The sequence below is a fragment of the Vespula pensylvanica genome, chromosome 13 (genome assembly GCF_014466175.1).
Source record: "Vespula pensylvanica isolate Volc-1 chromosome 13, ASM1446617v1, whole genome shotgun sequence".
NCBI lineage: Eukaryota > Metazoa > Arthropoda > Insecta > Hymenoptera > Vespidae > Vespula > Vespula pensylvanica.
This window is the reverse complement of record NC_057697.1, coordinates 986,756-1,001,667: the sequence shown is the minus strand read 5'-3', so window position 1 is coordinate 1,001,667 and position 14,912 is coordinate 986,756. Positions and strand designations below refer to the sequence as shown.

At 39.8% G+C, this 14,912-nt stretch overlaps 2 protein-coding genes across 18 annotated transcripts in view; one reads left to right on the top strand and one right to left on the bottom strand.

Annotated features, from left to right (window-relative positions):
* Window positions 1–95: 95 nt before the first annotated feature.
* On the top strand, window positions 96–2,417 carry LOC122633710 (putative peptidyl-tRNA hydrolase PTRHD1). 2 transcript variants are annotated; one of them, XM_043822002.1, is made up of 3 exons: window positions 96–453; window positions 810–996; window positions 1,177–2,417. In XM_043822002.1, the coding sequence occupies exons 2-3, from the start codon at window positions 811–813 to the stop codon at window positions 1,348–1,350; spliced, it is 360 nt and encodes a 119-aa protein (XP_043677937.1). In that variant the 5' UTR covers window positions 96–453; window position 810; the 3' UTR covers window positions 1,351–2,417. The 2 variants fall into 2 exon arrangements, with proteins under 2 accessions (XP_043677937.1, XP_043677936.1); XM_043822001.1 differs by having other exon boundaries at window positions 778–996.
* Window positions 2,418–2,498: 81 nt separating this feature from the next.
* Window positions 2,499–14,912, bottom strand: part of LOC122633697 (collagen alpha chain CG42342) — an 88,323-nt gene continuing 75,909 nt past the window's right edge. For 13 of the 16 annotated variants that reach the window (XM_043821924.1, XM_043821921.1, XM_043821922.1 and 10 more), the window contains 16 exons: window positions 13,893–14,010; window positions 13,161–13,249; window positions 12,542–12,631; window positions 12,300–12,344; window positions 12,059–12,085; window positions 11,821–11,856; window positions 11,537–11,641; window positions 11,109–11,153; window positions 10,234–10,296; window positions 6,214–6,240; window positions 5,904–5,957; window positions 5,640–5,666; window positions 5,128–5,163; window positions 4,149–4,283; window positions 3,522–3,740; window positions 2,831–2,880 (listed from right to left, as the gene is read on the bottom strand). In XM_043821924.1, the coding sequence (XP_043677859.1) occupies window positions 3,621–3,740; window positions 4,149–4,283; window positions 5,128–5,163; window positions 5,640–5,666; window positions 5,904–5,957; window positions 6,214–6,240; window positions 10,234–10,296; window positions 11,109–11,153; window positions 11,537–11,641; window positions 11,821–11,856; window positions 12,059–12,085; window positions 12,300–12,344; window positions 12,542–12,631; window positions 13,161–13,249; window positions 13,893–14,010 (1,017 nt within the window). In that variant the 3' untranslated portion in view covers window positions 2,831–2,880; window positions 3,522–3,620. Of the gene's footprint in view, window positions 2,881–3,521; window positions 3,741–4,148; window positions 4,284–5,127; window positions 5,164–5,639; window positions 5,667–5,903; window positions 5,958–6,213; window positions 6,241–10,233; window positions 10,297–11,108; window positions 11,154–11,536; window positions 11,642–11,820; window positions 11,857–12,058; window positions 12,086–12,299; window positions 12,345–12,541; window positions 12,632–13,160; window positions 13,250–13,892; window positions 14,011–14,912 lie in introns of all 16 variants that reach the window. The other 3 variants (XM_043821926.1, XM_043821923.1, XM_043821932.1) reach the window with 3 other exon arrangements.

The following is a 14,912-nucleotide window of genomic DNA, read 5'->3' as shown; positions in this document are numbered from 1 at the left end:
TAGCGACGATGTTATTAAGTTGATCGCAACGCAACATTTTAAATTTGTCAGTACCATCTATCAGATAAACATGGAACTACGAGTTGAGTAGTCCTGTTACTCAACATATAACATCTGTCAAATTATTTTTTATGGAGCTACCTGTAACTATCTTTAAAGAATAGAGTGTTATACCGGCTGTATACTTGCAATTTTAATATAAAAAATAAAGTAATGTTCGAGGAATGTGTCGTTCAATCCCGTTTAATAAAAATTAGGGATCGGATATGAAATGATTGGTATATGCATGAAGTTTTGATTATGTGTATTGAGATCATTACAATCAAATTGTGAAAAGCAATCCACAGTGGATCTCACGTTTAGATCATAAATGTTTTTGAATTATAATTTCCCATATTGTTTGTAATATTGGAGTTAATGTGTGGACAGATATAAATATTTTATTAATAACAGGTATAAAATTATATACATATATATATATATATATATATATATATATATATATATATATATAATGTATACATATATATAATACCATGAGGTATTTTCGTAACTTTCGTAGATAAAAAACAATTTCGTTCTAATTAATTATATGGAATATCATGCAGTATGCAAATATTACTTATAGCTATTATCTCTTTGATAACAATAATTCGTATAAATAACATATTACCTCTTGGTAACACGAAGTAAATTTTATTGTATTTACGTAAATGATGTCAATCGTATTGAGCGAATAAAATGAACTTATCTAATGCTTATCTTTTCTTTTCTCAGAATAGAAAATGATTGAAAGCTCTTTTTCTCAGAATGTCTGCGCTAGTTCAATACGTGGTTATAAGAGGAGATCTTTCCAAGACAATGGGATGGCCAATGGGTGCTATAGTAGCTCAAGCTTGTCACGCGTGCACAGCTGTTACTCATCTTTTTTACAATGATAGCAATACACAAGCTTACCTCGCAGATTTGGATTCAATGCATAAAGTTGTTCTTGAAGTAAGTGTATATATATATATATATATATATATATATATATATATATATATCGAGATATCATGTTTATCTTGCTTGAAGCAAAACATAAATATATTATTATTGTGCTTGTTTACTATAATCTGTACATATAAAATCATCAAAGAAATACAGTTACTTTTACAAAGATTCTCTAACCGTTAGGCTTCCGACGAGGCCAGTTTACATACTTTGTGCTCCAAACTGAAGGAGGACGACATCCATCACAAGTTGTGGATAGAACAGCCCGAAAACATTCCAACTTGTCTGGTAACAAAACCTTATCCTAAGAATGAAGTGCAATCGTATTTTAAAAAGTACAAATTGCTTAAGCTTTGATAATGACAATCATTGTAACCATTAATAAATATTTAATCGGTACAAAACTAAGTTTATAATACACTGTCGTACACTTATAGCGAGAAATAACAAAAACTATACTCGAAGGAACGAAGAAAATCTTCAACCTTCATTGCGAGTACGATATCGTTAGGTTCGCTTGCTCGTGCGAACAAGGAAGATCGAGACGTTGGAAGCGGACGGGTAAAATCGTAGTCCAATTCATCCGCCTATCTTCGTCCACAAGCTGTCCATCGAATACACGGAATTAACATTCGGACTACCACGCAACAGCACGGTGAAATCTGTACCGACGTAGAAACGGCATAATATATCCGAGATATACGCTTAAAATTTATTTTATAATCGCTAATATTGACAATGTGTACACATTACTCGTTCCATTTAAAAACTAGCGATATCTCTAGTCGACGAGAAAGCAGAGTCGCACGGGTCTCGCGACTCGAATAAAATCGTATAAAAATCTGGATCTCTCGCAGCGAATTGGAGGAATCTTTCGTAGAATCCGAAACGAATATAGCGGGTGATGGCTTATTGGGTTTTGTTATTATGTCACTTATGATACGCAGGACAAGTTTCATTCTGAGCGTAATAGTTATTACGAGCAAAATTGACTTTGGAAGTACCGCGTAGCCGTCGGATGAACTAGGTAAATTATATCCTAGACGTTCCTTCCTGGAGATTTGCGGGGAACAAGGAAGTCTCGCATATCAACCGTACACACACACAGAAATTACACGTAGGATAGCGAAGCCCTCGAAATACGACGATCGTAGCAAGAATAATTATCAATCCTGGCTATCTCTTTTTGTCCATCGAGAGAAAAAAAAACAAGTGAGTCTCTTGCACTATGCGCCGCATCACCGTATTCGATCGATCAATACACTTCAGCAGGAGACAGAAGCTAACACCGGGATCACGATCGCTCTCTCAAAGTCATTCTTCGTCGTCGTAGGAGGGATTTGGATATTGTTGTTCGAGCCTCTAGAGAATTGCCTGATGACTTTGTGGATGGAAAGCGAGAGAAAGAGAGAGAGCGAGAGAGAGAGAGAGAGAGAGAGAGAGAGAGAGAAAGAAAGAAAGAAAGAGGGAGGAGTGAAGGAGAGAGAGAGAGAAAAAGGGGGAAAGGAAGAGAACGATAAAGAGAGAGAGAGAGAGAGAGAGAGAGAGAGAGATCGTGCAACCATCATCGTCATCACCATGGATCCTAATTGTAGCAGTAAACTAATTATTTATGTACACGCACTGCGGACGCTAGACACTGTAAGTACACTTATTTACAACACTCCTCTGTGGCAAGATGATTAGTTTGGCGTAATATGTCGCTAAACCGATCGCATCGAATTCGAAATACGGTGAGTCGTTGGTGAGTCGTGTGCGTTAGCGACGCGGATATAGGAAGGTCCTTGATGAAAATGCGCTACTTTCAGTGAACCATCTGTGTCACTGCCCTTCTTCCTCCTCCTCTTCCTCCTCCGCCAGCCATTCGCGCAGAATATTACTTCTTGGCTGAAAGCAAGCGAGAACATTCAAATTATATTTCACCGTGCGATCGATCATCCTTCATCTCGCATGATTTATGAAGCAAGCCTCGATTACGACGTTGCGATATTTCCTCTTTAAATCCTGTACTTCAGGTTGATAAATACAGGATTTACTCGGGCAAATAACGAAAGATAGACAACGATGTGCCCATTTTTCACGAAGAACAATCCAGCGACAGCCATTAAAATCAAGCTGATAGGAGGCAGGTTAACGTGCAGGGTCGATTATTTGACGGTTAAAGTACCATCTCGCTATTACAGGGTCCTTCACGATCTTTATTTTCTCGTCATTCGATTGTGGAAGCTTCGGGCCGCGGCGTTGAAACGTTTAGCGTCAGCAAAAACGCCGCTAGCGAACTTAATCTCGTGCAGGAGGGTAAAAATTTGCTTTTGTGTTCGGAAATCACACGGGGTTTGGATTGGTGGGGAGTGGGTCGGGATAGGGGGTGTGGGGTTGGTCGGGTAGGTAAAATATACGCGTGCAAGAGGCAAGGGGGAAGAACGCTAAAGCCATAACGCATTTCATCGAACCCAACGACGGGATTTCTGGCTTCGGGCTACGCTCATGCAAACGACGTTAGTCTTTACTACGGGATTTGCAATTACCAGGACCACGTTAGTTTGGGAGAGCAGGGTGAGTCGTGTGATGAGGGTGTTGGTGATGGTGGTGGTTGTAGTGGTGAGTAGGGCAGCGCACAATGAGCATTATGGCTCCGCTAGGTTCCCGTTGTGATCTGGATACTCCTCGTACTCCTCTTCCGGCTCGTAATCCGTTTCCGCGGGTTCTGGTCCTTCGATCACTGGCGTCGACGTACTCGTCGTGTCCTGTCGACCACACACACACACACACACGAGAATCCCAGCGTGCGTCATACTTTTCTTTCTTTCAAAATACTATCCTAAATTTTCCCCAGTTCCCGAGTTCGTACAGCCCATTTCTGTCTCCGTACGTACCATGGAATCTCAGAGAAATCTTCTCGACTCTCTAACGTCGAGCTATGCGCTGTGTAAAATTATCTAAACGAATCCCAAATGGAGAATACCGTTCGAGTTTCATCGCGTCACGTGCCCGAGACGGTCTCGACCGGTATCTTTTTAAATCTAAATATTTTAATGGATAACGGAGATACCATCGTACGGTTCGGACGAAGGAACGGTTTTGAAATATTTCGGAATTAGAGAGACAGCTCTTTCGTCGAGCTCGACGTGGTCAGGTAAACTCCTCAAACGTACCTGAGGTGGTCTCCAACCGCAACCTGGTAATGGAAGGCCGTCAGGACCGAGGGGACAGGGCGCGTCTAGTCCGGGTACACCCTGATCGCCTTTGTTACCCTTGTCTCCTTTTCTTCCTCTCTTACCAGGTGGTCCCTGCGCGAAGATACAAATCGCGTCACCCTTTTTCCAATCGTCGTTTGCGCAACGACTAACGGCGTTTTGTTTCGCGACGTGCAAGAAGGCCAGGCATGAGAAAAACTTTCTATGTATGCATTATAATACTGAGTATCTTGTGCACAATACGCCGAAGAGTACGAAGGGCGAACGAAGAAGGTCTGCCTCGAATTTCTAATATTCGATATCGAATCGAATCAACGAATTAATTTTGTTCTCGCGTACTCAGAGAGAATGCATTGACTTCTGTTCGATCACGTTCGACCTTTGACATCTCTGTCGCCCGCGCTTCGCTCCTTGGATTAATCGACGTTGATCCTATCGATCATCGGTCGACTTGCTAAGTTTTTATATTCGATTTGCGCAGAACGCTGGTGGCAGCATGTAAAGGGTAAGAATTAGATTTATCTTTCTTAAGGATTTCGATATCCTCGAGTCTCCGTGCAAAACGTTTCTTTTCTTTTCTCAATCGCTAATATCAAAGGGACTTGTACAGCGAAATGAATCGTTTTAATCTTCAAACAAGGATCTAGAACAATCGATGGAGTATAGAATTAAGTGCAGTCTAGACGGATCTTACGTTTTGCACCGATCGTTCATATCGCATTGCTTAGACCAAATTATCAATGACATGTTATTAATGACGATTTTGTCTTTCTTTTTTTTTTCTTTTTTCAATTCCTCTCTCGACAAACGTTCGAGCTCACCTATTCGTGAATTTCACACGTGAGAACATCTACCATGAGCTTACCATGAGCGTCGGATTCGAGCGCCGGCTATTTAGGAAAAATAATAATCGAACTAACAATAAGTCGATACTCACACAATCGCCTTTAGCACCTTTCTCACCCTTCGGTCCCTGAAAGTGGTATGTTAAGAAGATTAAGTAAACAGATTAACGTTCGTTATACTCTAGTCTACGTTCGCGAGTTGTTAGTTCGTTTTTAGGGCCAAAAGTTCCACGTCGGAGTTTACATCCTCTTGAGTACTTTAAGCGCGGAAAATTAACGAAACGATTCTCCCACCGTTCTCTCCCCTTTCTATGTATTATTTCCCGTCTCCTTAATCGAAACGATAACACGTGTCGCGATCGATCCGAAGACGGCGAAAGAACGAGATAGAACGTCGAAAAGAAAACGTGGATTTCCGTAATCTCTCCTCGTCGTATTTTGTGCAGCGTAAAACTATATAAAACGATACTCGAGACAGTCGATCCGGGGCGGGGGTAGAGGAGATGGATCGTGTTAGGGAAGTATCCTCGTTACCCCGGCCTAGACTGTATCGTGATTACATCGAAGGACGAGCGATAAGGGTGATAATTGAGAGTCACTATACCTCCGTTCCTGGAATCCCATCGGTACCCTGGGGAAAAATAAATCGTCTCGTTAGCTTCACCTTCCACGTGCTTCCTTCATAATTCTGATAGCCGACACCGGACGGTTAGAATATGGAAATTCGCTAACGAGAGCGAAGCCTATCCAACTTTTTACCATGGATTAAAGTTTCACTCGGTTTCCTTTTTATTTTGTTAAAACCGCGAAACGCTAATCGTGCGTTAACTGGCACCCTTTCGATCGTATCGATAAAAATGTTACTTACGGGCAATCCTGGATCTCCCCTTTCACCCTTCGTTCCAGGCTCCCCTTGTGCTCCCTGCAATTACGAAGAAATCTGACAAACCACCGCGATCCGATAGCTCGCGATTACTTTCTCTCCCCCGTGTTTCCTTTAAGTCTCGTGTGATTCGTTTTAATAACGGATACGATAAGCGAACGAAGCTGACGAACAAAAAACGATATGACATTTGTCGTTGTTGTTGTTTGTTTCTTTTTTGCTTTTTTTTTTTTGTTTTTGTTTTTTCTTTCGATTTTTACGAGGAATTTACGATTAGCCCAATGGGGTTGCTCACCTTCATGCCGTCTAGTCCTGAGGGTCCCTGAAAGGTACAGAGAAAAGCTTGTCAGATTCGTCGCAGAAGTCTGACCGTTAATATCGAGTACAATCTCGACGTCGATTCGACGACAACTTATAATACGAAAAGAAAGTTCTTTAAAAGACGACTCGTTTTTGTAATCTGCCGAGCTAGTTTCCATTAATTAAGAAAACAAACGTACTTACAAATGTTCACTCGTATAGCTTGGCAGAGAACAACCTATGGAAATTGGAGGACGAAGGAGAAGGTAGAAACGGTGATGAAAAGAAAATAAATAAATAAATAAATAAATGAATAAACAAATAAAAAAACCAAAAGTGCGAGATCGAGAAAAGACTCGTTCTGATTTTTACCTTTGCTCGCCGAACAAATTTCTAGCGGCACTACTTCTTTGCATATTCAGTAGTTAAGGTCAACCGATAGCGTAACGATCGAGTCTATTACGCTATCGTCGTGGTCGCAGCAAATTAACACGTGTTAATTTCTTTCTTACTTTTCTTATTTTTTTCTTTTTTTAGTAAGACTTTATTAAAGAAAGATTGAACAGAGATGAGAGAGGGAGAGAGAAAGAGAGAGAAAGAGAATGAAATAGAGAGTGAGAAAAAGAGAGAGGAGAAAGGTCGTGAATAAGAGAGAGTGAGAGAGAGAGAGAGAGAGAGAGAGAGAGAGAGAGAGAGAGAGAGTTATTATTCATCTTCGGATCTCAATCGGAGCAAAATGCAAAGCGATACTCATCTACGAAGGGGAAGAATGTCGAAGCGTTAATAACGAGGTGGGCACCGTGTAAAAGCAAAGGACACAGGCACATGCACATTCTGTTTATTAATCGGGACATTGTAAAACAAAACTTGTTAGACTTCAATTATTCACATACGCAAATTACGCCGTCACTTGTTTTTTTTTTTCATCCTTTCTTTATGTTATTCTTTTTGTTTTCTTCGTATTTTCTATTCTTTCCTTTCTAGCGCCGCCTTAACAATTAACACACACACGCAGATTCTATATTTACGCTCGCATATATGTATGTCGGACACACGCGAGTGTATATACACATACATATATATCAATATGTATTTATATATGTATATTCTTATTGTATTTACATTTACAGACATACACATACAAAAGAAAAATATATACACGTCTCTTACTGTGTGTATGTATGTATATGCATGCGTATACACGGCTTTTACGCTTTTACACGCATTACTATACCACCAACGAGAAAATTTGTCAACCTTTTCTTCCTTTTTTCTTGTCGTCTCTTTTACTTTCCTTTTCCTTTTCCTTTTCCTTTTCTTTTACTTTTTCTTTTCCCTCCTACTTTCCTTCCTTCCTTCCTTCCTTCCTTCCTTCCTTTCTTTTTTTCTTTCTTTCTTTCTTTCTTTCTTTCTTTCTTTCTTTCTTTCTTTCTTTCTTCCATTCGATATGCGCACGCCGCGCCGCTTCGTCTCGCTTAAAACTAAACGCTGCGACTTATGCTTGATCTTAGGCTACTCCACTAAAGAAAATTGAGAAAACGAAACGTACCGTTTGTCGCCGTTGAGAAAATACAACCGCGATCTCGATCATTTCGTCTTCATTTCTCCCTATTCTACACTGTACAATCCCGCCTAAACTTTTGTACTACTCGGAGGAAGTACTCAACAACGTTTTGTACGTCACGAATGACTAGGATCGCGCCATTTTGTATACGCGATCATGTTTCGCTGCCTTATCTCCTTTCGTTCGATGCAAACATGCATCACAAGTTTCACACGTCGATCGTTATACTTTTTAGGCCCTTTTTTTCTTCTTTTTTTTTGTCTTTTTTCTTTCTTTTTTTTTTTTCTTTTTAGTAGCCTCGAACTTTTCGATCCGACGAAAGAAAAAAGCTTTTTTTTTTTTTCCCTCGATCTCTCACGATCCATTGATCGATCGGTCGGATCGATTATTTTGTGCGACCCCTCGAATCAGCCTTGGCGGCGTCATCTCACGTTCTCATAAATAAGTTCGGAGCGTTTATTATGCAATAATAAATTGCTTATACTCGCGCACGTACCTTCTCGTTTATAACATACGCAAGTGGAATGCCGCGTGAGAAACGTACAAGTGGAAGTAGGGTTGCCGGTTGGGGAAGGAAATCGTTATGAATGGCTGGATTACCGTTACGTGCCGGGAATTTTATCGGTGAGTTCTTGTTAAGTACAAAGTACGTAAGTTGCAATCGTAATCGCTTCGGCCCGTTAAAGATCGTTGTATTTGAAAATAAGATTAACAAGGAAGAAAAAAGAAAGAGAAAGAGAGAGAAAGAGAGAGAGAGAGAGAGAGAGAGAAAGAGGAAGAGAAGGAAAGAGAGAAACAAACGATTCATCGAGATCAGAAAAAGCTGCGCCTTTTCGTATCTATTACGAAGAAAGAAAAAAAAAAATTGATTTACTTCGGTTCCGTTCGGTAAAATCAAAAGGATTGCGTATAGTTTGTAAATTATTGACTTTCCAATAAAAATGAATGAAAAGAATTCGCTTCATCAGTTACCATCGTGAAATATGTTTTCTCGTCTCGTCAACTTTAAATACGAAAGAGCGCAGCACGGAAAAGTATTAAATAGACGTTATGAGAGAACAAAGAGGAGCTAAATGAAACCGAGTGGCAAATTTAATTAAAGTAGAGGTAAAGTTACAAGGGGGCTGCGATCGCGGGCTAAGTTATTTCGAGATCGTACAGGTTTTTTTCTTATTAAAATCTTTTTAAGAAACTAACCATTTTAAATAGCCTTACCGCGTATCGCGTTCGCGTTTTAAGTAAAAAAGAAAAAAGAAAATAAAAGGAAAATAAAAAATGTATATATATATAAAAACATAAGAAACGAATTAAACGAAGCACGCGTGTACGCGAATGTGTTTTCGTAGGACGGACAAAAGGTGTGCAACGAGTGCCCGAAACTGTTATAACGAAACGATCGAGGCAATCGTATGTGTGATCGTGTGTATGTACGTGTGTGTTCTTTTCTTTCTTTTTGTTTTTGTTTTGTTTTGTTTTTTTTTTTTTTTAAGTACGTATCTATAAAATTCGAACATCCTGAAAAATCGTCATGCTCCTTGGAAGACCTACCAGCCATCCTTGTTCTTTATCATTCGACCATATCTACGACATTTTCTCTCAAAGTACGGACATCTTGGCACGATTTACGAATCCGTCGTACTTCGTGAGTACGTACCTACTACGAAAGTGCATTTCCTACGTTGTAAATGCATCTCTCTCTCCGAAGGAAATCCGATGAAAACGCTATTGTTGTTCCGCTATTAATGGCGAACAACGTCGAAGATGGAAATCGTCAAGCTCAGCGTTGCGTGTTTCGATATCGAGCGACTCGGGGCAAACAAGTCTTATCCATTAATATTAGCGATATGGCTGTGTGCGCTCTCGCAAGAACATTTTATATATATATGTGTGTATATATATATATATATATACACGTATATATATACGTATATAAATATATATATGTGTGTGTATGTGTGTGTATATATACATATATATGTATAGAATTCTCAGAAAACGATTTCGATGACCTCACTCGAGTACTTCCCTTCTGTCAGGCCACCTTTAGTCGTCACCGTCAAACGTTTCTTACCACCCTTTCACCCTTTCGTTCCTTTATGTACAACATCGAAGGCAAAAAAGACAAGAACGAAGCTCCAATTTCGAAGGGAAGCTCGAGGAGGTACGATACTCGTACTCGTGCGAGCAGAATACCGGATACTTTGTTATATTTCGCTCGAAAGCTCGTCGACGAATTTTCTTTCTTTCTTTTTTTCTTTCTTTCTTTCTTTCTTTCTTTCTTTCATTCATTCATTCATTCTTTCTTTCTTTCTTTCTTTCTTTTTTTCTTTCTCGTTTTCCAGTTTCCTTTCTTTCTTTACACCGTCGCTAGAGACTCTCCGTTTCCTATCAAGGATTCACCGGCGAGGCCAATTAACGATGACGTTAGGAGCGAGACGTCCGCGTTCTTACCATGGCGCCAGGTTTCCCGGAATCTCCGGGCTTTCCGGATTCGCCTCTCAGTCCCATGGGGCCCTGCAAATAGAGAGACTCGCATGACGGAGAAGTTTCTGGATAATCGAAGGAAATGCGTCGCCCGTCGTCCTTCTACCTACGAGAGAGAGAGTGAGAGAGAGAGAGAGAGAGAGAGAGAGAGAGAGAGAGAGAGAAAGAAGGAGAGGGAGACAGAGAGACAGAGAAGAAGAAACGGAGGAAGACAATCGCGTGAAGAAAAGAGAAGAAATATCGTAGCTCGCCTATCCTATTTCTCTCATGTATTATGTATCATGCATTATACGATCTCTACACCTTTCCTATATACCAATGGTACCTAAATATATACCTTCTTCCGTGTACACTTCGTTCGGCCAACATAAAATCCAATCGTTAATACCATTAGGTATCGCCCGACTAACGACTGCATTTGCGAATGTAGAAGAGGAGCCCAGGTAGATACCATATCCCGAACCCTCCTCCCCCCTCCCAGCCTACTCGATACATTTCTTTTATTCTTTTTTTATTTTCTTTTTTCTTTTTTCTTTTTTCTTTTTTTTTTTTTGGATCCTTTCTCTCAAGAATTTCCACAGGATTAAGTTTCTTACTAAGGGCGAGAATCTATTTTCGAGACCGCTGAGTTTGAAATCTTTTCGTCGTCACTTCACCGTCTAGCTTGGTTCTCTCTTCTTCTTATTTTTTTTTCCGTTTCCTTTTTCTTTTCCTTTTTTTTTTCCTTTTCTTTTTCTTTTTTTTTTCGTTTCTCTCTTTTTTTTTTCTTTTTTTTTTTTTTATAACGCGATAGAGTAAAACCTACCTAAGCTAGGGACGTAATCTTGAGAGAAAATACGTACGGGTAATCCCATCGGACCAGGATCTCCTTTGGCACCTTTCTCTCCCTGTAATACGAAAAGAAAAGAAAAGCGTGAGAATCGTCGAAGAGAATCCTTGAAAACTTTTGCTTCGTGCGTCTTTCTTATTTCCTTTTTTCTATTGCCTTATTTTTCTTTTCTTTCTTTTTTTTTTTTTCTTTCTTTCTTTTTTTTTTTTCTTTTTGCATGGACCAATTTACGAATAAAAATGGAGAAAAAGATTTGCAAAGAGTTAACGTAACTTTCGGAAACTCGAATTCTTAAATATGTACACGGTTATATGTATGTATATGTTATGCGTGTACGTGAAACTTTAGGAAACTTCGTGAGAACTTTGCGAGAAACGCGAGGTCGTTCTCCTTTCTAAGGGGGAACTCTCGACGCTTTGAAATTTTGACAAGTTTACTGACAGGATCACCCTTGGCGCCGTCGTGTCCTCTGTCGCCCTTGATACCAGGTGGACCTTGTAATCCAGGAGTACCGGCTGGTCCAGGTGGTCCAGGAGGTCCCATAATCTGTCGATTACATCGATTTGTCAATTCAACTGACAATAGTTTCCTACGGTTCGGATTTTAACAGTAAAATTTTCTCGATAAAGTATCGAATGTGTTGAACAATTTAAAACGATTCGTTTCAATATCCCAACCCTTAATTCTGAAAATTCGGAATAGATCAGAAAATAAATAGGACTTACCACTTCGCCGGCATTGACTTCGAAGGTGCCGTCACCCTGAAAGAAAGAAGACGTTTCATGCTATTTAAATCTTTCCACAACTTTGATAAAGATTAATGTTCGCGAGGAGAACCCGAAGGATAAAACGTTCGTATCGATGGACGATCGATTCTACGATCGTTTATACGAGGGTTGCGTTCGTTTTTCGCGTTGGATCGAAGGAGGGAAGACGAATAGGGCTGTCTAGATTTCCACGTACCTGCCTTCTTCTCAGCTTTTTGTACTTCTGTCGGTGGAAGCCCGATGTCCCGCCATGAAAAGAAATTTATTTTATCGTCAGATCGTTGGCAAGGGGTGGTCGTTCTAGTAGGGTTGCGGGTGGGTGTTAAAACTCACTCCTCGCATCGTAATCGATAAAGATCGATCAGGATGACCCAGCCCATCGAACGACGACACTTGATATAAATATAATACGGAACGTTGTTGAAAGATGAACTCACCGATTCGCCCTTTTCACCCTTGTCACCTTTCATCCCTGGATAGCCCTGTTCATTGAGAAATAGAAAAAAAAAAAAAGAGAGAGAACGTTGATATTAAAAAAATTCGCTTTCACGGTTGTACGGGAGTACAATGAATGTGTATTTAAAAACAAACGCATATATGTATGTACGTATCTAAGTACGTAGTAAGTATGTAGAAGGAAATGCGAATACGGAAAAGGTAGAACGTTTGATTTACGTACCGGTGGACCAGGCAAACCTGGAGGTCCCATGAGTCCGGGAGGTCCGATATCACCGTACTCGCCTTTCTCACCTTTGGGTCCGGAAAGGCCCTGTAAATCAGAGACAAGCAAGATCGCTTTACGTGCTGTAAATCACTTGTCTCCTCGTGTATATGATAACGCTCGAGACACGATACGTCTGCTACCGGATAACGCACGAGATGCGAGATAAAGATGCGTTGATACTCGCTGCAAAACCTCCTGATACGCGAGTGTTTACATATTCCTTTGTCTCCATAAAAGTGTCTCTTATCTAGCATGGAAATTGTAGCAAGTATATATGTACGTACGTAGGTATCTATCTACGTGCAGCCCTACCTTACAAATTTATTTTCTGAATTGCGTCTGAAACCTTTTCATCTTTCTCTTCTTTATTTGTATACGTGCATACATCGTATCGGGTATTTTTCCGACAGACTTAACAAATAAAATTTTATATTTCAATATGCGAAACGTCGTACGTGCCAAACACTTTTTTCGACGTCATATTGATTCTACTTCGGTCGTTGGGACATCGTTCGTTGGCAATGTCGTGTTTTATCGTAATAAAAAAAAATAAATCCAAATGCAGTCCACGTACCGGTAATCCCGGTGGACCTTGTATGCCAGCTTCGCCATCGGTCCCGTTAAATCCTGGTGGACCATGAGCTCCTTGTTCTCCCTTAGGTCCTGAAAGCAAAGAGTAATCGTTCAATCGGTGAACCGTCAGCATCGAAGATCAAATTAAATCGCGCGATTAATGACGTCGCGTACGCGTAGATTTCTCGCTCTTTCCCATCCCCGCATAGACTAGAGTCTATCCCCCTTTAAAAGATTAAGTTTATATTTTCTTCTTTTTTTCTTCGTTTTTTTTTTCTTTTTTTTTTCTTTGCACCCAATCGCAGACTTTCCGAAGGACTTCCTGTTAATTACGAGTTAAAAGACGACGAGACGATAAAAAAATGTTCCCCAAGCTTAGGAAATTACTTTTACGACGATGAGATAAAAAGAGAAAAACAATAAGGAATAATCCGAAGAAAGTTATTTGAAAGAAAAAAAAAACATGTATATATATATATATATATATATATATATATATATATATATGAGTGATATCGCAAAGATTTCCAATTATTCAAATGAAGTAATAAAAAATATAAAATATCCAAGGACGAAGAAGGGAAAGAAAATCAACGCGCGCGTTTCTTTTTTATTTCCATGTTTGGGGGTTGGGGTAGGGATAGCACGATAATTCTTTGGGCAATATCCTTCTTTCATATTTCCCCGAGATTTCGTCTTTGTTTCTCGGTAGAATGGCCTCGTTGTAATCTACCTGGCGAGCCCTGGTTTCCCTTGGCGCCCTTTTCGCCCCGGTAACCCCTTTCACCCTTTGGACCCAGTGGGCCGGGTGGACCCCTCGCCAATGTAATACCGCTCTCACCCTTGAAACCCTATAATAATGATACTGCAAGGTCAGATCCAACCAGGTCCTCCGTTTTTCAGTGTCGTTTGCGTTTTGCTTTCTTTTTTTTTTTATTTTTTTGCGACGAAGCGTTAAACTGTTTCCTTTTCTTTTCTATTTTTTTTTCTTTTTTTTTTTTTTTAGTTGAAAGAGGAAGGATCAGAGGACGGGATGGATTCTCGATACTACACGAACAAGCGAATCGATCGATTTTGGTATCTTGTCATTTTGCCTTTTGTTTTTTAGATCTGTGTAATTAATTAAGAGACACCAAGATCGTTCGATCACTGACTATAAAAACTACTACAACTAACGATACACGCTTGTGATCATCTACAATACGTCACAAACAAACGTCTAATCAACAACGTAGAAAATTCCTATCGACACCCATGCGTTTCGAGTTCTAGGATAAGTTTATTAGTGGGTACAAATTTAGTATAAATTAAGGTATAGCAGAATTCTCTCTCTCTCTCTCTCCCTCTCTGTTTTCTCCCTCATCGTTTCTCCAGCTAATATATACATATACATACATACATACATACATATATATATATATATATATATATATATATATCAGTTCGATTAGAATCGCTTATAAATTACATGGTCAATGAGGTGGTTCTGAAACACGGAGAGTGTTCAACCGTATTCTGCAATACCTATCACTTCGATATTCTCTCTTCTCGACTCATATAACATGTAATAGAATAACCATTAATTGACAGAAATTGAAGTAATTAAAATGAAATGACAATATCGATTAGATCGGAAGAAAGAGAGACAGACTGAGAACGAGAGAGAGAAAGAGAGAGAGAGAGAGAGAAAGAGGAGAAAGAGAGACAGAGAGAGAGAGAGAGAGAGAGAGAGACCCACAGGAGAAATCGAGTG